Genomic DNA, 27,359 nt, shown 5'->3' with positions numbered 1-27,359 from the left:
TGCGATATATCTCACACAAGCATGTATCTTAATAAAATGTGTTAATTCAAAAAGTTTGCCAGCAAACCTCCTCAGGTTTTTGGATTGTACTATTTGAATTTTTAACTACTGCACTGCATGTTTCTAAAGTTTATATTAACATATATACAATAGTTATTTGAAACTAAATGAGATACATAATGGAATATGGTTAGATTATAAAATTGCTGCCAGTTTCACTATCAGTTTGCAACCTGTGTGCAATGTGGGCTTGCGCTCGCTTCACTCGTGCGCACGTGCACTGTTCAATGTAAATTGTTCTTTGCGCATGCACAGAACAATTTACAGTGAACTGTGTATGTGCAGTCACTAAAAACCAAAATGGTGGCAGCCTAGTGTCAGCGAGGGAACTGTTTTGGGAGTGTGGCAAGCCTGGGGTCGCTGCTCATTCTGTGACCAAGGCCTAAATTCCACTACCTGTTCTGCCAAACCAGGCCAAACCAGGAGCAGCCCACCTCTGTTATAAGAGTTAAAGAGTTCTCAAATTTCTTGCAGGCAAATTACAAGTGCAAAAAATGTGGAATAAAAAATCAGAGGCAGTAGCCAAACATCCACTTTTTTCAGCAATAAGTTAAGTCTTAAAACATAACCAAACCAAAATTGTAAAACAGAACTTCTCTCATAGGGGAAGAAAAAAACTTTGGGGAAGTTAAAACTTAGATTTCTGTGTGTCAATAAAATCCATCATATTAAATGTTCAATTACTTTTTGATTTCTTTATTGAAGGAAAAATAATCCATAGCCACTGAGTCAGATATAAATCATCACTTGCTCTCCTGGATTATTTTTGGGAAGGGGGCATTCGAAAAACTCATATATAGCGATATATTGCGAATATAGTGATTTAAGTCACTATAGTGATTTATAGTCATTTAAAAAATATATCTTAATAATCGTCTGTAAAGTTGTATTTAAATGACACAATGTGATTCAGGAAAATGTATAATAGAAAAACAAGAAATGAATTGAAAGAACCACAAAAACATTTAAATATGTCCAATATACAGGTATATTACAACCACAATTGAGCCCAAAATTTCTGTTGCTAAGTGGAACATTTGTTAAGTGAGTTTTGTCTCATTTTGCAATCTTTTTTGCAACAGTTGTTAAGTAAATCACTGCAGTTGTTAAATTAGTAACAGGGTGGTTAACTGAATCTGGCTTTCCCATTGACTTTGCTTGTCAGAAGGTTGCAAAAGTGGATCACGTCACCCTGAGACATTGCAACTGGGCATAAATATGAGTCAGTTGCCAAGCATCTGAATTCTGATCATATAACCATGACAGTGGTGGGATCCAGATCCCGTCACAACCGGTACACTGCAATGGGGACAGGCGTCCACCATGTGCATGCGCACCCACCACCCGTGATGCTCAGCTGCTCAGCGGAGCATCGTGCAGGCGCCGTACACTACATGCGCATGAGCAAATGGCCCAGTTGGGTCAAATAAGGTAAGGAACATAGGTAGGAAAGTGGGCCCTCCGAAGCACCGTACCAGAATGGTGCCTGCTGCTCCCAGCAGGCAATGATACGCCTGTACCAGGGCGTGCCAGCCCAAACCCACCACTGAACCATGGGGATGCTGCAAGTGTGAAAAATGGTCGTAAGTCACTTTTTTCAGTACTGATTTAACTTTGAACAATCACTTAATGAACTGTTGTAAGTTGAGGACTACCTGTACAAGATATAAAATGTATTCATTTATATTTCATGTTTCTAAACCACTCATCTCTCTCAAAGATGATAATGACCAAACTCATAAATGAAACACACAAAAGAGTATCCACTCAATTGACCCCAAATACCTGGGGGGTAAGCCAGGTTTAAATAGCTTTCCTAAAAGCAAGCAGTAACACTTTTCCTACAGGGAGATTGGGGACTATCATACTGTATATTGAAGAGAAATTGTTTCAGAGAACAAGAGCAGCTACTAAGTAGAAACATTTCCTAGCTCCAATAAAGTGGCAACATTTAAGAAAAGAAAAACTGGAGCATGCATTCCCTATGGGACCTTGTCAGGTGGGCAGATATTCTTGAGGAGGAGTCCCCAAGCCCTGGTCCGCAGCATGCCAGAAAACAGGCCACGGAAATAAGCAAAGCCCATCTGCAGAATGTAGGCAACACATGAAATAAGGTCCCCTCCAGGCCATGGAAAAAACTCTGTCTATGGAACCAATCCCTGCTGCCCTTCCCAACCAATCCCTGGGAGCGCTGCTCTTGAGAGTAGCATGAGTTGCTAAAAAACATGAACAATTTTTTTCCAGCAGCTAGTGCCATTGGCAGCTACATTGTTTAGATTTAGAGAAAGAAGACACTATATGCCTCTGGATGAGGTTGGAGGGTTTTAAATGGTATGTGTTTTCAAGTGCTTGTAATGAGCTCCCAAAAGCATCTTGTTAATCTTGATAGAGAATAAAATACCAAATGACCTGGATCATTCTTCTTCTTCTTGTGTCACCTGGATGACTAATATACTATAAAGCATTGTACATTCTTATTCCAGGATGAATTTGTCTGGAATCTTAAGCATGCAAAGCCTGTTTCCTATTATGAGTCTTCTAACATTTGTGGATCAGCTTGACAGATATGATCAAAAAGTTTACATCTCCCCTTTATTCTTTACCTTTGGATTGGAAACAAAACTAGGGATAGATAATAAAAAAAAGAATTAAACAAACTGTCTTGTTCACTTATCTCAGATCAATGATAGAATATGGTTATATAATCTATTTCTTTACATAGGCAAAAACATGAAACATAAATAAAGAAGTTTTTATTTTATTATTTATTAAATAGATTTATGTGATCAACTTACGCACAATAAGTGGGCAATATACAGCATTAAAAATTAACAGTATAAAAATACTAGAAACCCTCATCCCATCCTCCATGGCAACAACAAACATGATCATGTAAGTCATTTGATCAACTCCAAATTCAGCTGGGGTCCCAAGACCCATTGACCAAACTATGTCTTCAAGGAGTTTAGGAAAAGTAGTGGGAGGCAACCTTATTTCTGAGGAAGGGTTGTTCTGGAGACAGGGAGCCACTATGGAGGCCCTTTTTCTAAATTCTATTATGTGCAATTCTTTACAGACAGGACCAGGTGTGGGTTCCTGCTGGCATTACTTCCGGTTTGGTGTACATGAAATTGTTGAAAAACAAAATACTTACCGCCTGATTTTCCAACATTCTGAAATTAAGCTAGAAATAAGCACTGCCAATGTGGTGGAATCTGGGATCTGGAGCTGGTTTTAAAGAAGTGCAGCATCTTTAGGCAGGCATAACATAGACCTTCTTGAAATAATAATCAATACTGGCTTGGAAAAAAGACTGTTCCTCTGTCCCAAGTTTGCATATTTTATGCAATCAGCTAAACAGATTTTTCTTCAATGTTTTCCTCATTCCACTGCAATTCTCATTAATGGAATATGGTGTTGTGCTTATTTCATTATAACGTGGCCAAGAAGTCTGTATGAATATCTTGTTTTGCATTATACAATTATCTCTCAATGGTCTGCAGCCTTCTTGACTCACTATTCATCAGTTCAGTCCCAAGGGAAGACAGCCTAAGATAACTTTTCTCATAAGGGTTTTTAAATAATAGAGGCACTGTGGCAATCCTGTCTTTGAGAAATTCCTAGAAGTGTTTTCTTTCCCCTGTAGAAATTCAGAGAAATCAGCCAGTTTCTATACCCATAGATCTGGTAGAGAATTTCAAAAGACTAATTGCTCCTATTCAAGTGATTTTAAAAAATCATTTCTAATATTTTAAACAGACTACCTATCCCTTATTGTTTCAGAGATACTACCTTATCTCACGCTTCTCCAACTGTAATTTTGTTCTTTCCTTCCTTCCTTGCCTCCTCCCTTCTTATTTCTGCCATGTTCTATATTTATTTTATTTGTGGAAAAGTTTACAGGGAGTAAGTCAATGGAGAAGTCAGCAGGAAGATATGTCTAAGGTCAGCAGCAGGTGAGTGGCTGCTGTGGGTGGGAGAAGAAGTGAGGGGCTGCAGGTTGGGAAAGAAGCATGGTGTAAGGGATGCAGGTTTGATACAGCCTATAGGGGGATGATGTCAATGTATAAGAATGTGGGGTGCAATCAGAAATAAATATTTGAAGAAAGAGAAAGGTGGTATTACATACATACATACATACATACATACATACATACATACATACATACATACATACATACATACACTCTGGCTATCCTTTTTCCTAATGGCATCAAGACCTGAAAATTTTCCTTCTCAGCAAGATATTGATTCAGTTTTGGAGTGAAAGAATATCCAGTTAACCAGCAATAGAATGTGAGCTGATATGAGCTTAACACAAACTAGAGCTTACTTTCTCCATCTCTTTTTTTCAAATAAATATCACATCGCATCATATAATTGTTTTTAGTTACAATGTAAAAAATAATTAATATGTGTTCGATCAGGAATATTAGTGGACACAATAAACAACTGTGTTCATGTATTGGTATGTAGCAGTGGCAAGAGACAATTCATGCACCTCCAATAAAATATCATTTATTCCCAATGAAAATTTCAAAAAATATTATTTTTATTATTATCACAGATAGATGATGTGTTGATGCATTTTTATTTTTGTGTTGACAATTTAAAAAATCATTTAAAGATTCAAAAGCTAGGCAAGTTTCTTTCTTCTCCTTTTTCTACTTACGTTTCTTTTTTTCAAAACATGTTGGTAGAAAGAAGAAAAAATATGTAGTTTTTGATACCACAAATATTGCAAATGAAATAAATAATATATTGTATGTTAAAAACAAAAGGAGGAAATATTAAAATAACAATACAGGTGAACAATGATAACACAGTAATTCAAAATAAAGGGAAATGTATAGATATATCATACGGCACATAGGATGCTCTTCAAGTTTTCTTAAGATAATATATATTACTTTAAAAGTATTATAAACTATGTATTAGAGAGAAGACAGGCAATAAGAAATAAAGGGGTAATTTTAGCATATAAGGTTTAAAATATTTCGGTTGCAGCTTCCCTCCCCCCTCCATTTTTTATATCTGGTCCCTTGCAACTCGTATCTTAATAAATATGTCCTTCACACTATATATATATATATATATATATATATATATATATATGTATGTATGTATGTATGTATGTATGTATGTATGTATGTATGTATGTATGTATGCATGCATGTATGTATATGTATATGTATATGTATATATGTATATATGTGTGTGTGTGTGTGTGTGTGTGTGTGTGTGTATGTATATACATACATACATACATACACTTTAAAAATGGGAAGTTATGTATATTTAAATTTCTCTTCAGTAAACATGCGATTAGATCTGTAGCAGATTTTGTTTAATGTAATTTTTGGAAATCCCCACCCCCACCCCAATCACCATGGTTGAATTTGTTTTCCTGACAGTGTTATTATAGTTATTTTACTAAAAAGTGTAACATATTCACAGTCCATGAAGAATAATATTAGATTATATTAGGCAAGTTGTCTGACTTGGTTTATTAAAACATTATCAATATGTGACATTAAAATATGGCAGTTTTTCCTTTATAGTTGTTTCTCTATGTAAGAATTGGAAGCAAAGTTAAAAACTGAAAATAACAATAGCAATAGCAATAGCAATAGCAGTAGACTTATATACCGCTTCATAGGCCTTTCAGGCCTCTCTAAGCGGTTTACAGAGAGTCAGCATATTGCCCCCAACAATCTGGGTCCTCATTTTACCCACCTCGGAAGGATGGAAGGCTGAGTCAACCCTGAGCCGGTGAGATTTGAACCGCTGACCTGCTGATCTAGCAGTAGCCTGCAGTGCTGCTTTTAACCACTGCGCCACCTTGGTTTCTAAAACAAATTTAGAAACTTTCAATTCTGAAGTCAGTGCAGCTTATATATAACAAAGCTGTTATAAAATTACATTTGAAGAAATATCAAATTAGATATGTTGGATTGAATATCGATGAAAGGAATGAGATTTTTTTGCAGAAATATATATTCTGAGATCATTTAAATTGCAATTCCATATTTTAGAAAGGTAAAAGCTGTTTCAAAAGCCTTATGACCTTTAATGCTTTAAAAAAAACCTTTGATATATATTTTCCATTGAATTAGATTCTCAACCACTAGTATCAGCAGGCAACTAATCTCTGTGGCAATCTGTCCTCTTATTGCTTTTTCTTAATTGTGCCATTTACAAACTAATGCTGTAAGCCACAAATTAAGGATAGTAAATGAACTGGAAAAAATTGAACTACCATTCAAACTGTTACAATAATTTCAACATTAAAAATAATCATTTTGCTGGGACCAGCAATAACATGTTAAATTTTAATGGCTGGGAATCTAGTAGAAATGCAATAAAATCAGCCATTGCATGAATTCTTTATTGTTAACTGAATTTTGAGAAGAAAAAAGTATCATTAGAGTAATTGTTATGATTATATTGCTTTTAATTACATACAACAAAGTAACTTGAGGAAATAATGTAGCCTTTTCAAGACATACAAAGGACTTATTGAGTTCCTGGCTGTGATAATACTAGTGAGCTGAGAGAAGCTCAAGTTCTATATTTCCTTTAAGTAACTCAACAGTGATTTTATTTAAATATCTCAAATTCATGAGAAATGTCTCTTTAAAAGGAACTCTATAAATTATACTTCTAATATACTTCTTTATTAGCTTATAATTCCAGGTTTTGTTTGCAGGTGAGTAACTGTGACAGTCATTTATTTATATTTGTATAGATAAATAGCATTCCTTAATGACTTAATTTTCTTGAGATAGATTTTTAACTTATTTTCATTTAATATATTCTTTACTTTTTCTACCAAAATGATCAGATAAATACTCCCAAATGGATTTAAATATTATTATGCTTATTTCATTTAAAAAGATATGAATTGTCATTTGAAATATATGCGTGGTCAGGCTGGAAAAAGTTTTTTTTTCTTTTGTGTTTCATGACATGAAAAAAAATGCAAAAAAGAAAGGAAGTTTTCAGTGATGAAAAACTAAAACTAACATTCATTTAAGTGAGAACAAGTATATTACTCTTTAACCAAAAGATGCTCCTGAAGATAATGTTGAAATTACTGATTCTAAGCATACAGGACATCATTTATTTTTATTAGACAGTAAACTAATGCTATTCATTTGTCACTGTAGGAACTTGTGCGGTGATCTCATTGTTCTTTCCCTACCAGGACTATTATATTTGATTTTTTTTTAAATCACACTCATTTCTTTTCTTTGTTTTGCCATGCCATTTAAAATTATCATCTTTTGGCATCTGTTTCCATTCCATGCTTTATTATCAGAATAGATACTGATATAAATTTATTTGTAATCATAGATGAAGGTTCTGTATGATGCATAATACAGCAACAGCTTTAAACAGATGATAGTTTAAAACAATTGTGTTAAAATTATAAAAAAGAAAACTAATACAAAACTGATCTAACAAATCCTATTTAAACCCCAAGTTTTCTTACAGCTATCGTGACTGAGAAAATTTTTGCAACATTTTTAGAGATTTCTGAAGAAATTCCATTAGCAGGAGCAATATATTAACTTCTATGCAGCAGTCTTGTAGAGCTGGCAGCTTGTATGGGAGAAGGGGGCTATATTATTTCAAAGGACCATCTATGATATAATGAAGTTCAACAAAATGTGAAACGGCTTTTGCACAAGGGCAAATGTGACCTTGTTAGTCTTCCATTACTTGACAAATATGGCTACATAGTAATATAATAAAGGGAGGGAAGTAAAAGAATAGAATAGAAAAAAATCCTGTCAAAGTATCAGCACTCTTCTGTGTGAAATGGAAATAATGTTATATAAGTAATTAAGAATAAAAAAGGTATATTCATAATAGTGTTATTACATTAGTGAGAAACTCCATCCTAGTCGAGTTTGATTATAAATTCAGATTTCTGTAAATCTAAATCTAGCATATGCTCCTTCAATTCTCATATAGCTTTCCATGCCCCATTATTACTATAAATTGAGCCAAGGATTCACGATAGGAAAAATGTTTGGCTAAGGTGTCCAGCTTACAGAGGATAATTAAAAGAGTTAAATATTTCTCCATCACCCCCTCCCCCTCCAAAGAAAATTATTTTTACCAATATTTCAAGGGACTGACCCTTGCAAATATCTTTACTGATATACAGCCAGATTTCATTTTCAGGGCAGGGGTGGGTTTCAAAAATTTTAGCAAGGATTTTTTTTCCTGATTGCTGGGTGGGTATGGCTATGATGGGTGTGGCCTAATCAGCCTCCTGCACCATGGCAGGAGGAAGTTTTTGCCTTCCCCAGACTCCAGAGGCTTTCCTGAAGTCCCCAAGAGGGCGAATATAGCCCCCCCCCAGAATTTCTGGTAGGGCCATTTTTCACCCTCCCCAAGCCTCTGCATGCGCCCTGCACTTACCTGCATCCATGGGCTACATGGGAACTCCTGGGAGGGGTTGGCAGGGCCACGCAGGAGTGGAATTTGGGGGGTTCTCTTACCTGCACAGAATTCTAGCTAGAGGTTCTCCTGGACCCCTGCGAACTCCCAGCAGCCCACCCCTGTTTCAGGGTGGTATTTGATAAGCAATGAGAGAGTGAAATATTTTTCTTAAAAACCTGGATTGTATTGCCTGCCAGTTTTCTACTATTTTAGAAGTGTGCATTGTAAAGCACAATACTTAAACTTTGCCCAAATAGCATAATTGCAATAGAGATATAGCTATTTCCATGATAATTAGCAAAGCTAAGTATAACCCTGAAGTTTTTTATACATGAGGAAAATGGATCACTCTCTTGTCAATTTAACTGTGTTGCTCCGTAAAGATGCATATGTGTTAATCAGATTACAGCAAGTGTAACTGAGGTCCCTGCTGACCATGTAATGAGAAAATAGGGAAGTACTTTGCCTCTCCACTATTTCATTATGGTATTATGACTTTAATAAAAGGCTTTCTTATATGGGTTGGTCTTTGATGAAGTGATTATTAGAAATTAGGTGATTATTAGAAATTAATTATAGTAAAACTAAGATTGTTTTATTTACAGACACTTGTTTGTAGCTTCAGTAAAGAGAAAATTAATGATAATCACATTGAATAAATTATGACCTTTATTTAAGAATTTTCTTTCAATGATTGAGAGGAGCAAATAGTTTTATCTTAATATTAATTAAACTATTCAATTTTGTAAGCATTACATTTTCTCTTGCTATCTGCACTAAAGAAAGCACTAAATGGTTGCTGTGATAATTACAAAGGCAATTGATAGAAAAGAATGATAAACGTCTTCATGTTTAAATGGAAAGTAACTATCAATTGTAATTTAAAATATAATTCCCATCTAAGTTTAGAAATTTAGAAGCAGTGTTGTGCTTATTCAAGAATTTAAGAACTAAATATACCCACTCACTAAAAGGAAGATATGAAAATAAGACTAGGACTGAAGAATTACTATTTTATTTATGTTATTTATTCAGTAACTGCAGATGTGCAATGAAGAAAAACACATGGAACAATTCTTCTCTGAAGGTCTCTGGGTAAAGATCAGCTAGTCATTTCCATCTTGTTTAGGCAGCCAACCAAATGTTAATATGATCTATAATTCTCATTCAGGAGTCTCTGATCACCTATCTGAATTTGCCAAGATTTGCTGAGGCAAAGCTTTCCAAAGTTTATGGATCCCTTTGAGTCGTCCATAAATGAAGAGTGGGCACTGCACATAGATCACTCATTTCTCTCAACATAATTTATTTCTCCAGGTTATTGTAAGGTGAAATAAATATATTGCTTCCTTGGAGAAATTTGGAGGAATTTAATGTCAAAAAGTAAAAAAAGGCAAACTTTAAATACTCAGAGAAAACAATCTAAACATGTTTTGAGATGATTCAGATTTTGTTTTACTGCTTTAATTGATTTTAATCTTTTACCCTATTATTATATTGTTCTTTCAAATAAGGGTACAAGATATTTGGGTTTTTTGCACAATTTGTATAACCACTCAACTTGCAAAATGTGACTCTTATAGATCTATAAACAAAACAAGGTAACCAAAATATTCACAACCACTTACTATAAAATAGCATAAGGGCTAAAAACATCTATTCAAAATCCTAAACCAATTTTCTAGATGGGATCACCTAAAATCCCACTGTTTAGGGGAAAATACAATTTTTGAAGGTTTACTAAAGGCCAAAAGAGTTTGACATCTAAATCACAGGGTTATGCAATCCCAAAAGGTGGGCACAATGACAAGGAAGGCAGACCTTCTGGTTTCCATAGATAACTTTGTTTCATGGAGGGGAGGGATGAACAGAACAGAACTGACATAGGTGATCTCAGAAGCCCTATGCCACGAATAACTGTATAAATGATTAACAACACTGAATTGCATCCTAGAAAATAAATGTGTTATATAATTAGTGGAAGATCACTTAAACATGAACCAGCAGTGTGCAGCAGCTGCCAAAAAAGCTAATACAAACCTTGATTGCATAAACAGAGGCATAGAATCAAAAACACATGAAATATTAGAACCACTTTATAAAATAAGACCTGGAATACTGCATCCAGTTTTGGTCACCACATTACAAAGAAATGTTGAAACCTTGTAAAAAGTACAGAGAAGAACAACTAAAATATTAAGGGCTTGGAAACTAAAACATATGGAGAACAGTGCAAGATTTGGGTTTGGCTAGTCTAGAGAAAAGAAGGACTGGTGTGACATGATAGCAGTATTCCAGTATTTGAGAAGTGCCTCAAAGAAAAGCTTATTTCTAAACCACCATAAGGCAAGACAAGAAACAATGGATGGAAACTAATCAAGAAGACAAGCAATTAAGGAAAAACTTTAGTGAGAACAATTAACTAGTGGAACAGCTTGCCTTGAGAATTTGTGAGTGCTTCATCACTGGAGATCTATAAGAAGAAACTAGACAGCCACTTGTCTGAAATTGTATGGGGTCTCCTGCTGGAGCAGGAGATCTCTTCCAGCTCTATTCCGATGGATTCTGATTAAACTAGCTGTACTATGTATTCTGAACCAATTGTAGCTTCTTTTTCCAGGACTGCCATGTACAATGCATTACAGTAATGCAAGAGAGAGGCATGAGTGCTAGCTTCACAATTTTTTTAAGTAGGAACACAAGCCAAATTATCCATCAGTTCTGTCTATGGCAAAATAGCCTTGTCCAGAATTAGAAATAGAAAGTCTTCAGATCCCGAGGTGCTTAAAACCCAATTGCTCTGTATTGCTTGCTTAAACTGAAGTCTTTTCCCATTTTCATAGTGATAAATTCTTCAGGGCCAACCCTATCTTAGAGATCTAGCTTATTTTCTGCAGTGCTGCTGTCCACTATCTACAAACATGAAAAGAGTAGGAAAATAATCATGTTTTGTGGCACTGATCACTGCAATTTAATTCTAAATAAAGGCTCTTACCCATGCTTGTTTAGTTTTTTACTTTCTTTACTATTTCAGCAATCTTTATGTCAACAATCTTTATGTCATATACCAAACCAGTTTAATATTAAAATTAGTTTAAAAATCAGTTGGCCCTATATATTCCTGTTCACAAAAAAAATGGCTCTGGCATCTGGTAGCTCTATTTTTTGAGGGTTCTACAGTGTTAATGGAGAGGAAGGGGTATTATTAGAAAAATGGTTGGCATATTATTATCCCTATATATTAAAGCAGCAAATATACAATACATACAATGGTATCCAAAGAAGCCATTTATTAATGCCCTGAAAAGTAGAGAAATTAAGGGGCCAGAAATATAACCAGACAAGGCTTCTACAATTATTGAATCTCCTACCTAAAAATCAGCCTTGCCTTTATGTCCTTTTTATCATGATGAGATCTGAGTTTGTGACCCCCTTACATAAGAACTAGTTATCAGGATTTTGTAGAGGAGACAAAATGAAATAAATAGAATAAAGTATTGCCATGCCAAGAGATCAGAAGCTTCTGTTGTTATTATGATGCGAAAGAATTTGTGTTTTTAGTGTGAAAGAGAAGAGTGTGAGGTAATCAATTACTTGCAGTAGCTGAGCCCGTGTTGGCTACGAAACCTCTGCTTGCATATTGGTAATAGTTCCAATTGACTGTTAATTCTGATTGGCTGCTATACAATATAATATATAATATTATAATATAATCATAGCAGACTATGCTAACCTAGTTCAAATTAAAATGTGTAATGAGAACTGTAATTTTTAATGTATCTACCTGCATTCTTGAAAAGGTTCTGATTGTTGATATCTATGATGCAAATAAATAAATTGGACCTCCACAAATATTTGTTTCTTTGCTTGTTTTATATAAAAACAGAGGTATCTAAGATTTAGGAAAAAAAGCTTAAAACGTAAAACAATTAAAACATTATTTTTAATTCCCTCATTTAACAGTTTCAAAACTCTTAGAAAGTTCTTCTTACTATTTGACTTGCTTGATCACAACAGCCACTTGGTGTTGCTATATGCATGAAGCTACAATGATTTTTTCTTTAAAGCTGGTTTGTCTATGCTAACTTGATTTATTGGATGTCTTTATTCCTAGTCTAGATCGTAAGCACAACATGTTGCTGGCTTCCTGAAAGTTAAAGCAAGTCACGTCAAAGTCACATAGGCTCATTTTATTAATGAATGTACTAAGAATGTTATTTTCAACATCTGTTTTTAAAAACTCTATTACAATTTCATTGAAGAAATGTTTACTGAAAATAGTGAGCACTAATTCTGAGTAAACTGGTGTGAGTTTAATAAAAGCTGCATTTATTACTTTCTCCCAATCTCTTAAAAGTAGAAGATTTCTAAAATGCCAGAACAGAAAAAATAGGATTTTAAGATGAAATAAACCACATGAAAATGCTAAGCAATATTTATTAGCAGTAGATCCTTATAACATTTCTGGTATTAATATTCCTATGCAATTTATTTCAGCTTACTGGTAATTGCTTACTCAGAAAATTAATTAAGATTTCTCAAAGTTAGCACATTTTCACTTAGCACAATTTCAGAATTGTGTTAATGCTTGTCTGTTGTCAAAGAGACCTTTAAATGTTTCAATATAATTCTATCCAGTCTAAATTTCTAATATTTCACAAGAAAAAAAGACAGATAACATGAACTTCAGTTTAATTCTCACACATACCAGAAAAGAGAAAAGTGACTAAAATGAAGTTTTAATTAGAGGATTCTAGAGATACAAGATACAAGGATAATCAATTTAAACTCCACACAGAACTGGGCCATCTTTGTTTTGAACAGACACCTACGGGAAGACAAAGTAAAATTATGCTTATATCAAATGTTCAGCCTTAAACAAACTTATTCCATATTAAACCTCTATCTATATTAGTTCTGATTGTGGCATATTGAGCAAAATGTGCCCAAAATGATCAGTATTGTATTTTTTTATAATTAGCAGAGAATTCTGCCTATCATATGGCTGTAACTAAGGCTGATAACCTAGTCTATTATTTATTAGTCTTACCAAAAAGTATTACTTTGAAAGTCTTGATTGACAAAACCGTGATGCCTAGTAAATACAATATAACAGCCAGTTTGGTGTAGTGGTTAAGATACTGGCCTTAGAAATCAAGAAACTCAGTACTAGTGATCTCTCTGCCCTCCTCTGTTTGTGTATATAAATTTTTATTACTTTTTTAAAAATGAAGATAAAAAGTAAGACAAACTAAGGAAAGAAAGTTGAAAGTGCAAGAAAGAGACAAGTATAAAAACAGAAAAGAAAAAAAGATAAAAAAGTAGCTTCTGGTCTTCTTTATAGTAATTATAAGTACAATTATAGATTTTCCTCTTACTCTATGGTTACAACTTAACTCTCATTTTTCTATAATTACCCTATCTAATCATCAAAACTATAAATTATACATTCACTTTTTTCTGTTTCAGGCAAAAAAAAGTCTATAAGAGGTTTCCATTCAGCACTAAATGTAGGTAATATCTTTTCTTGGATCAAATAAATCAATTTAGCCATCTCTCCAAGTTCTAAGAGTTTGTTAGAACTCCATTAATAATTATTTGTGTTTCCAATGAAGTGTACATTAATCCTATCCACTTTATAATGTTATCTCCAAAATTCTATTTTTTCAAAACTTTAAATAAGAAAGTCTAGTTCAAATTGTCAAAGCTTTCTCTGGATCTAAGATTATCAATATGGCTTCAATATGTTTCTCCAAATATTCCAGAATTTCCAACACATTTCTAATGCTGTTTTAGGTAAAACCCAACAATTATCCTCATGAATAAATCCTTGTAAAATTATTTTCAGTTATCAGCTACAATCATTGTGAACAACTTGCAGTCATTTTTCCTTGGAACACTGGGCAAAGAGATGCTGTCATGGGAACAATCAGATTAGAGATAGCATAGACCACAACTAAATAATGGGCTGGGTAAAAGCTCAGAAGAGACCCTGCTTAATTTTTTTGACTGCAAAGGAGATAATAGGATAGTAGGACTGTACTTTCAGACTTGCAAGATTCTGTCAATATAGCTTTACAATAAACTAGTGTTAGCTTATCTGATTATCTCATTCGAATCTAGTTTACCCAGGGAAGTCAACATCATCTATTTTCTCTAGAGAAATGTCACTTCCTTTGTGCAAATTAGAATAATGTTGATGAATGCTTCTTCTATGGCCACATTGTCCACTTAGACAGTATATCCCTCTTGTAATTCCAATATCATTTTCTTCTATAATTTATATATAGACACTTCCCTGGTTTATATGCAAACTTAATTTTTTATACTTTAGATAATTTATGCTTATTTCCATTTATCTTACTGTTAATATAATTAATTGTTATTGTAAACAATTTTAAAATATAAAATTGTAATTGTAATTTATTAAGAAATATTTATCTTATCTAGAAATGCCTTTAATTCTTCTTTCCTATATTTCATCCAAAGTAGCTTGGGTTTTATCTTTTGACTTTTTACAGAATTCATTATTGTGTTATATAAAATGATGTCTAATAAAAGCTTTACTTGCAATCACAAAACATGTTTAAATCAGTGTCTTTATCTAAATTGTTTTTACCTTATTTTTTATTTCTTTTTTCAATTATCCGCAATTGCTTCTTTTTGTAGCAACATTTTGTTTAATCTCCATCTAAAAGAACTATATTTTCTTTTATAAACCAAATACATTTGAAAAAGACTTTCTGAAGTCTTACTTCAAGCTAAATCCCAAGATGCTAGTGAATTCCTGAAGCATTCAGACAAATTTCTCATCGATATACACAATGTAAGCATATTTACAGATCATTCAAAAGAAACGTAAGAGCTAACTAAGAAAGAAACAAAAAGATCAAAACATATGGTCTCCAGCAGCCAACACCCAGATAAACAGGTATTATTAACAGGCAAACAACCAAGCAGAAACCAATCAAGGAACTACCAAGAAGAAAATACATGGCGAATACTGTATATAAACAGAAAATAAAATTCACACTTTCAGTTAGTGATTATGTTACCTAGTTAGATAATGAGCATCAAGGACTCTACAGTCCAATACTGAACTTCATATTTTTTCTATTGGAAACAATAACAATTCTAGACCAAAAAACCTATAACACAGAGGCAAAAAGCATGGAATAGAAACTAAATACGGCCCAACAACATCCTTGTTAAGACCTGGATGACAATAACTTTTATAATTAAATGCCTTAAGCCTTAAAGAACCTATATTATTCATTTTATCTCCAGAATGAGGCTGACATGGCCTATTTTTGGAATGTAGACTTTGATATGATGCACAAAGTCTGACTTGGCACTCAAGCTAATATAAAGAAATTAATTTTATGAGATCTGACTAGGGATTCATTTGGAACTGATTTTCTACAAAAATCTACCATGCTGCGTATTTATATTGTATTACATTGTGATACATTAAACAACTAAAGAAGCTTGGTAAATTCTGAAAAATTTGATTATAAAAGCCCAGTCTAGCTCAATACTACTGAAAAAGAAAAATGAGATGCCGAAGAAGAAACAAGCATGGTTACACAAAGAACTCTCTGATAAACTGAAGGATAAATACAAAAATTTGAAAGGGGGGTACATAATTAAGGCAGAATACCTACAAATAGTCCAAGCTTGCAAAGATGAAATCAGAAAAGCTAAAGCTCAGAATGAAGTAAGACTTGCAACAAATGTAAAAAATAAGTTTAAATATTTCTTTAACATATAAAAACAAGAAAAATAAATAAGTAAGTCATTCCACTAATGAGAGAAGATTACAGGGAAGTAATGAACAGTAGAGAAAAGGCAAAGCGCCTTAGTTCATTCTTTGCATCTGTCTTAGTGCAAAAATAATAATACAGTCCAACTACCAAAAACATAATAGTAAAAGACACACTAGGAATACAGATTAAAATAAGATAGAAAATGGTAAGAGAATACCTTTCCACTCTACATGAATTCAAATCACTGGACCTGAGGGATTACATTCTGAAGGAGATAGCAGATGTGATCTCCGAACATTGAAATATATCTTTCATAGATCCTGGAGTACCAGGGAACTATTAGAAGACTAGAAATGACCTGATGTGATTCCCATCTTCAAAAAAGGGGAGAGGGGAAACCAGATCCAGAAAACTACAGACCAATCAGTCTGACATCAATACCTGGAAAGATTCTGGAAAAAATAATCTGAGAACTAGAAGCAAGCAAAGTAATAACCAGAACCCAATATGAGTTTGTCAAAAACAGGTAATGCCAAACTAATCTTTTTCATTCTTTGACAAAGTAACTAAATTAGTGGACCAGCAAAACACAGTGGACAAATCGACTTGGATTTCATTAAGGCATTTGACAAAGTAGACTATAACGTACCACCTGGTAAGCTAAAAAACATGTGGAATAGATAGCTTTATCACCAGATAACTGGCTGACAAAGCACACTCAATGTACAGTCCTTAATGGAACTACTTCTACATGGAGTTTAAGCAGTGCAGTACCTTAATGCTTTGTTTTAGCCCCATACTCTTCAAGATCTTCATAAGCAACTTAGATGAGGAAATAGAAGGGGAACTCATCAAATTTGCAGATGAAGCTGGCAGGAGTAACCAACACTCCAGAAGATAGGCTCAAGATGAATCTTGACAGAGTTGAATACTTGGCCCTATCTAATAAAAATGAAATTCAGTGTAGAGAAAAGTAAGATTTTACACATAGGCAATAAAAAATAAATGTACAGGTACAGGATAGGTGAAACCTGTTTTAATAGCAGTAATTATAAGACGGATCTTGAAATCCTAGTGGACAACCACTTAAATATGAGCCAGCAATGTTCGGCAGCAGTCAAAAAAAGCCAATACAATCTTAGGTTGCATTAACAGAGGGATAGAATCAACATCACCTGAAGTACTAGTACCACTTTATAAAGATTTTGTAAGATCCCGCTTAGAATACTGCATTCAGTTTTGGATGTCATATTATTAAAAAGATGCTGAGACTCTGGAAAGAGTACAGAAAAGAGCAACAAAGATGATTAGAAGGCTTGAGGCTAAAACATATGAAGAATGGTTGCAGAAATAGGGTATGTCTAGCCTGGTGAAAAGAAGGATTAAGGGGTGATATGATAGCAGTGTTCTAACATTTGAGAGGCTGCCATAAAGAAGAGAGGGGTGTTAATCTACTCTCCAAAGTACCAGAATGCAAGAAAAGAAACAATGTAGAAACTAATCTGTTTAGGTTTCTTAGATTTTAGTAATTATTTTCAATTTCTTTCACTCAATTTTCTTAGCACAATCTGAAATTTACTTTGAAACTCATTTGCTTTCTTTTTTCTTCTTTGTTTATTTATTAATTCTCATCATATTGATTCTATTAGAGATGATGAAGAGAAAGATTTGCCATGCACTATGCTAGTGTTCCAAATAATGCACCGATTGAAAGCAGAATTCCAAGGCAGGTAGATTCCTCAAAGAAAATCTTTATTGGATACATTGTGTTGGCACAGCTGGTGAAAATCGACTATAGCATTTCCCACAATTTTCACTTAATTAAATGAGTAAAATCCCCATTCCCAGGTGTCACTGGTCACATTGTCCAATTAGGATGGCTGGCAGGCTTGTCTCTTCCTTCAATAGCAACATGTTAAAATGACCTTGGTTCCCACAGGAAAAGCTTTTGTTTTGCTAGCCAGGCTACCTATTTCCCGCTCTCTTCCCCCTTTCAGGCTTTGTGGCAACTATGAAGCAACACAAGATGGCTTCAGCCAAGTTCCCTTCAGAGTTCACACACTGCTAATGATGTGTTTGTGCAATGCTGATGAATACACCCAAATGTGCTTGAAATGTGACATCTCACAGACTCAATATATGATGGTAACTACTGGGCCATCATCTTGTAATGTGATCTGGGATTCAGTTCACTCTGTGAATTAGCATTAGCCTGTGATTTAAATTCATGCTCTTCTAGCTTCTTCATAAGCTGGATGTGTGAGAAGATAGATCCAGGAAACAAGTCTATTTGGGTAATGGGTTTATACTGGATTGATATTTAATGTCTTTATGGAGTAGGACATGCATATGAAGAGGCCTTTCCTCAATATAGATATATATGACAACTGCCCTGTCTCCAAACTTCTATCCATGTTTCCCCAAAAATAAGACCAGGTCTTATTTTCTTTTGGTCCCAAAATAAGCACTAAGACTTATTTTTAAGGCATGTCTTATTTTATTTTCCATGTATGGAAGTCACACTTCTACTGCTTGCTTGGGGGAAGGCAGGAGACCATGTGGTGTGTCAGTGCCACTGTCACAAGGCAGAGAGATGCAACTGCCCCATGCATCCCCACTGGCTCGCCTCAGGACCCCTGCAACCATGCCATCCACACCCCAACACCTTCCTTGCCTCATGAAGTGGCACCAGCATGCACTTGGGGTAGCTCCCCCACCACCCATGGCACCACAAGCAGGGTGGTGCAGGGTTTATTTTGGGGGTAGGGCTTATAATAAGCACACAAGTAAAAATATAGTGGTTTATTTTAGGGAAACAGGGTATTTTTAGGAAGAGTTCTTTAGAAAACAGGGCTATTTCACTCACAAAATACTCTAGAAGTAGATTGCCTGGATATTTTTGATAAGAAATCTAGAAATGAAATAGAACACCATTAAGCTTTCATAAATAACTTTAAATAGGACCAGATAATAGGACATCTCCAGATCTCTTACTTAGCAATGTTCAATATTGTGGACCCTGATATCCTAGTAGATTGCCTGAGGATTATGAATGGAAGCAGTATTCCTTCCTAATTTAATAGTATCAGCCAATATTGATATGGAAAGAGAGACTACTAGGATAAGAAAGATTCACCTATACTTTTAAAACATCTCTATGAAACTTATTTTCATCGTTTTAAGTTGAAGTTTCTTTATGTGATGAATATAATTAGTTTTACATCTCCATCTGCCCTTCCAGACACTGGAAATAGGTTTGACCCAATATCTGGAAGCTGCAACATGGATAGAACAAAACAGACTGAACTCAAACAGATAGGAGGTACTGTTTTCAAGGAACTATATGGTTCTTTGGCATCAATCCATATGAAGAAGTGGGTTCATAACATGGGAATCAAACTACTTTTTATTTATACAATTAATACTAGTGTTCCTTAGCATTTTTCAGCCATACCACTCGAAATGGATCGGGATAGCAAACAATTAAACAACATAATTTAAATGAACAATTAGTACAATAAAATTCTATTATGGCATTATGTGTAACATGTTATTGCAAATGAAACCATATTGAAAATTTGAGACCATAACTATCACCAAAGTTTTTATATGAATCTCAAATTTCTGCACACCATGGTATTCCCACTGGGAATATTAGATATCAATAAAATCTTCAAACTGTAGTTGGGGGCTATCATCAGTATGGCCTGTCTCTCAAATGGCCTTTGGGAAAGAAGATCTTTCATCTCATCTAATAAATTACCATATTTTTATGGATGAGTGTTACATTTCACTTATTAGACTCTGCTGCTGTCTATACCATTTCAATTAAATTCAAGAGATTTCACTCAAGTTATGATGTGAGAAATTCATGCTGGTTAAAAAAGGTGAAATTGATTTTTATATCATTGATTTTTATCCCCTCCTAGATATTTATACTTTAATGACAGTACTATATAAATCCCAACATACTTTTCAACATGAGCAAGAATTGTTTCCTTTACCATTGCCCAGAATTGGAATTAATTCTCCATTGGATTAAAGATGTATTGCTGGATTAGAGTCTTACTGATGACAACGTAATATATCCTCCCAAAGGTTTAAATTAAAAGAAATTCCATTAATTATAGCCAATGTTGCTACTATATAATCTAAATTTAGTATCTACAGTTTCACAATAGTATTATCAATGAAGAACTGAAATTTGTCCTGAACCAAATTTTTGAATTTAAAAATATATATCTCACACTGATGTTCATTTTAGAGTTGTTTGTGTCTTTCTCCATTGAAATATGTAAAAAGTGTTTTTGATTGAATCATGTTCCACCCTCAATACTAATATTTATGAGTCACATTAGAAACAGAAGTAAGTCAAGTAACTTAAGTTATATTTAGCTGCATTGTAGATATATTGTCCTTTAAATTAACTGTGATGCAGCATTCAATTCTTCAGAATCAAGTTTCTTTGAATAGTTCTACACAACTAAATGTGGATATATTAATTTAATATACATATGTAAGTAAATCTAACTTGGTGTGTAGCATTCATTTTTTCCCTTTTGTGATAAACAAAATGCATAATATTAACTATATAGAGATGCTTCACTAGTTTGTCGAATCCTGCAAGATTTTGTCTGTATGGATTAGCTTCCAGTTAGAAATACTTGGGTATAGTCTGTAATTAAATTAAAATGATGAAAATGGAGTAAGACTGAAACAAATTGAACAAAGTGATTATTTTATTTAATAAAAGCTTAAGGTTTTAAATAAATTTTACTGTTCCAAAATTAGTAGAAAATACAATTCATTTTTACAACTGATTTCTGTCTCTTAGGACAGCAATTAACATCTTAAAACTCACAAAAGAACCATTATCGGTATCACTTATTGATTAGGAATGGTAACTTCCACACAATATTCATTGGCAACCGCCCTCTAAGAAATATAGCCTTTTTAATAGTGGAACTCATTAATAATGATTGTTCTCAGAAGCAAACAGGAAATTACCAATATTATGTATGCACTGTTATTTATTATTTAAATAGCTACACCCAAAATATTAAGGTTGATAACAACAAAATATGTATACATTGAAAATGTGCATGGATGTGCATGTCAGCTTATGTATGTGTCCAATTATTCAGACATACACAAACAAGCATATCTTTTCTATATGAATACAATTTATCAAAAGGAAGCAGTTGAATAGAGGTTAACTGAAGCAGCATGTGTGTGTTCAGAATGGAAGGAAAAATGTCTTTGTAACTCATTAACAAAAACTCTAAGAACAGCTGGAATATTAAACAAAGATACAAAGAAGCTTGACAAAAATAGGTTTACATATAGAATGTGGGTGTGGGGACTGGAACTATCCAGGGTCCTGAATGTTTGCCATTCTCTCTCTCTCTCTCTCTCTCTCTCTCCTCTCTCTCTCTCTCTCTCCCTCCCTCCCTCCCTCCCTCCCTCCTTCCCTCTCTTTCTTTCTCTCTCTCTCTCTCTCTTTCTCCACTGCCGTAATAAACCCATTCATTAAGCGGACGGATATGGACTTCATTCAGATCTCCGACAACAGCTGTCTAGCCAATATAAAACCTAGTTTCTAAGAATTAATCTTTTAAGAGATTTTGATTTTTTTAAAACAATCAAATCCGCAATTCAAATGTGCTTTTTTGTCCCTCTCCCATACCAAATATACCATACTTAGATGCAGATTAAACACGCTGTATCTAAAACCGGTGCTCAGGTGGGCGACGGGAGGTTAGGAGAAACGGGGAGGGGACGTAGCTTGGATTATAGTTTCTTTTGTGTATGCCAACGTTTCTAAGAGCTCAACGAGAATGAAGATAATAAAAGACCCCTAACAAATAAATAGTAAAGTTTGATCCAAGCTATTCCCCGACTATTTCATGGATCTCTTTTTCCAAACCACAACTGGACCCTGGGCTAGAAGCAGCAGGATACTTCTTTCCTGTACCACGAGAATCTCCCCGCCTCTGATAAGGAGATAAGACTTCCCTGGGCGAGACTTACGTGTGCCGTCAAACCTAGTTGCGATCGTGTCCAAGAAGGTATTTTGAGGTGCCAGTAATCCTTTCATAACAGGCATTTTTACAGCACGGTGTGAAATTCTCCATCAAAGTTTGCCAGGAAAGAATGGCTTGTCGGAGGAGGGCAGAGGAGGAGGAGGAGCACCGCGGACTTTCCTGCATCGGGAATGGATGCTACTTTCGCTGCCGCCGCTCCTGCCGACTTTAGCCAAGCCGACAAAAACGCCCGGCTTACCAACGGCGAGAACACGCTTGCGCGCGCGCTCAAACTAGCCACCGCCCCCTACCTCGCCCCCGCTTTGCCCTGAGTACCCCTAGCTCTTGGGATCAGACGCTCTGGGCGGAATCTGGAGAAGCCACACTCTCTGCATTGCCGGGATACTTATTGCCTGTAACCAGAGAAAGAAATCCGTTTTGGCGGGAGGGAGAAATGGCCGGCGTTTAAAGCCTCTTTGGTGAAGGAGTGAGAGCTCTTGAAGAGAGAGCCTGTAGAAGAAACATTCCCTCACCTGACTAGCCATTATTTTATTTACATTTACAAAGTTAACAATTCACAATACAGTGGAGAATCTATTGTAGGGCCATAGTTATAACTAATTAAATTATATAGGAAGCTGGAGTAGAATAGTAGACAGTCATTATGCCTTTCTTGATAGTTCCTTTATTGTTGCTCCATGACACATAGTATGAGACCCTGGCAAACAGGAAATGATTTGAATTTTTCCAGATGTTGCCAAATATTTTTTTGGGAAAAATTACACTAATTAAAAATTGTCGTTCTCCCCCCTCCCAAAAAAAGGACTATTTTATAGTCACATATTTTTCCTTCATTTTTAATTGTGGGAGAATCATCTTCGATGAAAATCATAGAAAACTTTTTTCTATCTGACGCTGTCAATACATTTAAGCACCAGAAGGCAACACAAGAAACAATGGATGGAAACTAATCAAGGCGAGAAACAACCTGGAATTAAGGAGAAACTTCATAACACCGAGGACAATTAACCAATGAAACAGAGGTTGTAGGTGCTTTATCACTAGAGGTTTTTAAGAAAAGATTGGACAGCGACCTATCTGAAATGGTACAGTCTCCTGTTTGAGCAGGGGGGTGGATTAGAAGATCTCCATGTTCCTGTCCAGCTCTATTTGGAGTCTTGATATTGTACACCACCCCTCCCAAATTTGAGTGTTTAGAAACTAAAGACCAATTATCTTATTTTGAAAGCAATGGCATAAAGGCGCTCCTCTTTCCTCTGCCATAGCAATTCAATAATAAATATTTCATTGCATTTTGGATAACCAAGTATCCAAAATTCAGATTCTAACTCATACATAATAGAGCTACTGAGCATATACAGAGTACATTTTAATTGTTACAAATTATCACCATTCCTACTTTTCTCATCTAGTTCATTTGCAGTGCCAGGATTCAGACTTCATTCATGCAAATTTATCTCTATCTATTTCCCTCAAATTTCATAACTGCACATCTTCTAGGGACTCTGGGCTGTGTACAGGTAAAATCATGCCTAAATAAGAAAGCATGCCAGAATGTAGTTGAAGTTTGAGACCCTTCTCACAATTTCTTAGTTTAATGTATAATTGCACCTTGATTTAATAGTAAAATAGTTTGTTAAAACCAAATGGCAAATAGGATTTTTGGAGCCCCAAAACACATTTGAATATGAAAAAAATATTGATAATGAATTCCATTTCAAGAAGAAACATGACCTTGTTCAGACTAATTTTGTGTATTCAGATTTGCTAAACTAAGTCTGCTACTCGAAGCTTTACTAAATTTTAAATTTTATCTATGAAAAGTCTCATACTCTCTTTGGGAGGTCAGGAGGGCAATATTATTTATTTATTAAATTTATATCTAAGATTATATATCCCAACCAAATATCAAAATAGGCCCAATAAATGTCAACCAGTAACATACTAATACAAGTAAATGATAAATAAGAATACATCATGTGTTTTTTGAGTATCAATCCATTATCTCTTAGATTATGTAGCAAAACTTTTCTTTTTCTACCTTTCTTGGATTCTTCACATTCATGTAGATTCATAAGATAGCTTTATAGTGGCTTTTATGAATGTTTACTTGGCAATATGTCCCAGTGAGTTCAGTGAGATTTATTCTCCAAAACATTAGCAAAGAGTTACAGTTTTATGGATCAATTATATGTATATACAACAATATCTAGATTTAGTCTCATATTCTGCAAGACTGTGAAGTATATTTGCAGTCCTACTCCTATTTCTTTCTATCCTATATCTGTGCTAAAGACTCTGTGAGACATAAGAGTATACTTAGCAATTATACTGTAAGTGCATTGGAGAAAGAAATAAAAACATTACATATGCTGCAACAATTAGAGAATGATATAGCGGAATAAAAGTTTAAAAAAACTCTGTTCAAATCACAATTTAACCATGAAAGTTATCTTGGGCTGATCAATTTCATTTAGCCTAGCCAATCTAACACAGTTGTCATAACTGAGATAAATTGAGCCTGAACAATGTCATCTCCTTGAGTACATAAAAAGGAATAATGTTACTTCTGTAGAAAGAAATGGCAGAATGTGGATGAAGGAAGAATTCCAGCTATGATGGGAGATTGGCAATTAGAGCTCCAGAGAATTGCTGCTTTTGAGGAAACTATGAGATAGCAGTCCCTAAAAGGTTTTGAGTATTGGGAGAAGAGGGAATAGCCATCTTGTTCAAACTACAGTCTTAAAAAAGACACTGTTCACTTTGTTTTCCAATCATATTCATACATTGCTTATTAATTACTTTTCAGCAGATGGAAAACTTTGGATTGACAAATTTGAAAACACCAGGTGAGTCTGTCTTCAGTTTTTAATGAAAGAAAAATAAACTACAAACTTAAGAACTTACACATTATAATAAATAACAAGAAGCTAATAAAAATTGCTTTTAGAAATTTACAAACAGATTAAGAATCAAAATAAATTTGAAATAATATTTTGGAATTAATTATAAATATTCCTCTCCTTGGCAAAATCAATTTGTTCTGAACATAAAAGATTTAACCAATTTCAAAATTGGACACTAGAAAGAACTGTTTTAATTAAAGAAAAGAATAAATAAACCTAATTCATAGCAATAGAATGATGCAAAATCAATCAATTATAACATTGTAAATATCAAAGAATATTTTTGAAAGTTGGAATTACATCAACAATGTTAGTAGCAATGTTTGCTCTATGGATAGACTGGGTCCTAAAAATGTTTTGGAAGAAATGACAGAAGAGGAACAAGTTTTATCTGACAAGATGGAAATGGCATCAAAAGCCAATTTACAATACTTTTATGCTAAAAGTATGACATAAACAATGTTTAATTACATATACAAAAGAAATTGGTTGATGCTTAATGATAAAAAAGGAATTAAATGTAATAAACCAAAGAGTGACTTAGATAATTTTTCATATTGGATTTACAAATGGGGTTAAAGCTCAGATAAATCTTATGTGGAAGGATAAAAAAGAAATGAAAAGAAAAACAAATTCTCTCACATTACTTGAATAAATTTTACGTTTGTTAGAAGTAGAAAGAACAAATGCAAACTTGGTTTATTTGATCAAGGTTAAAATGTTATTTTTGACAACCCTTAACGGATTCCTATCAACCTAGCAGTTTGGAAGCATGCAAATGTAAGTAGGCTTACAAATCGAATAAATACCAATACCAATACCAATAGGTAAATAGCATACCATAGATACGCTGGAAAGGTTACTGAATTCTGTATTTTCATACCAGCCACAAATATCTGTCAGCTAACAAAAGACTCCCTGAACTGAGAATTGAAGATGAGCACCATCTCCTTGAGTTGGTCACAACTGGACAGGGAAAATCTTTAATAAACTTTTGCTGAGACCAGGCTTTAAATGACAAAAATTTATGGACTTTTTTATCGATAAGAGATGGGCACATGGAATGAAGAGGTCGTTGATTGTAAATTAAAAGGAGAAGAAAAAAAATTGAATTGTAACATTCAATTACAATTACAAACAATTTTTGCACTAAAATAAGCTTCTCTCTATATTAGGATTATTAATTTACATCCAGACTATATAGACAACATAAACTACAATGAAAAATTATTATTTTTAAAAAATCACAGTATTTCACATATTACACAAGGTATAAAAGCACAGAAAGAAGTCTTGAATTATGAAAAATTAAAATTAAAAAAGCAAATGAAAGCGAGCTGACCTTATAATTCTCTTCATCTCTACTTAAACATAAATATAATTGGAATTAATTTATAGGTAAGTAATTGTGGGATTGCTCACAAAAAATAAACAATTTCTAAAAACTCTTACTTTAACATGATTTTTTAATGGAAGGTCTGGCTGGGGATAATTACTATTTTAATCAAGAAACATAAAGATCAAAATCAGTTTATTACAGGAGAATGTAAAGAAACCACAGCACAGGTTTCTTTACAGGTTGCTGCAGTGTGTTTGGTCTCATTTAAATAAAGTCCTTACATGTTTTCTCTTGTGAGACATTGGGTTATTGCTTTGGTAGTAGAGCACCTGGTTAATATAGGTGGTTTTTTTGTAGACTTGTGTTTCTAGCTTGCCATCGTGCTCTCTGCTGATCAGGATGTCCAGGAAGGATAGTGAGTTGTTGTTTTCTTCGTCTCCTTTAAAAATGTCATGAGCCCTGGTGTTGCAGTAGTTAGAATGCATTACTGCAAACTACTTCTGCTAACTGCCGGTTGCCTGAAGTTTGGCGGTTTGATTCTCACCAGCTCAAGATTCATTCAGTCTTTCCAAGGTCAGTAAAATGATTACCAGATTGTTGGGGGCAATATGCTGACTCTGTAAGCCACTTAAAGAGGGCTGTAAAGCGGTATATAAGTTTAAGCTATTGCTATTGTTGGTTCTGTGAGTGTTGTCTAATTGGTTTTTTTATATTATGGTGATATCTGATTCATATTTTTGGTTGTATAAGCACTATGGTTTCTTGATATTGTTTGATAACCTCCACTATA

At 34.2% G+C, this 27,359-nt stretch overlaps 1 protein-coding gene across 2 annotated transcripts in view; it reads right to left on the bottom strand.

The window, feature by feature from the left end:
• KCNH8 (potassium voltage-gated channel subfamily H member 8) overlaps positions 1-22,460 on the bottom strand; it is a 208,299-nt gene extending 185,839 nt beyond the window's left edge. For both annotated transcript variants that reach the window (XM_087712841.1, XM_087712842.1), the window contains exon 1: positions 22,311-22,460. In XM_087712841.1, coding sequence (XP_087568967.1) covers positions 22,311-22,386 — 76 coding nt within the window. In that variant the 5' untranslated portion in view covers positions 22,387-22,460. The remainder of the gene's footprint in view (positions 1-22,310) is intronic.
• Positions 22,461-27,359: the final 4,899 nt, after the last annotated feature.

Source organism: Thamnophis sirtalis, unplaced genomic scaffold, assembly GCF_051295495.1.
Source record: "Thamnophis sirtalis isolate CommonGarterSnake01/CBP01778 unplaced genomic scaffold, rThaSir2_p1.2 scaffold_4, whole genome shotgun sequence".
Classification (NCBI taxonomy): Eukaryota; Metazoa; Chordata; class Lepidosauria; order Squamata; family Natricidae; genus Thamnophis; species Thamnophis sirtalis.
The sequence above is the reverse complement of the archived record's forward strand: the minus strand, read 5'-3'. Positions and strand labels throughout refer to the sequence as shown.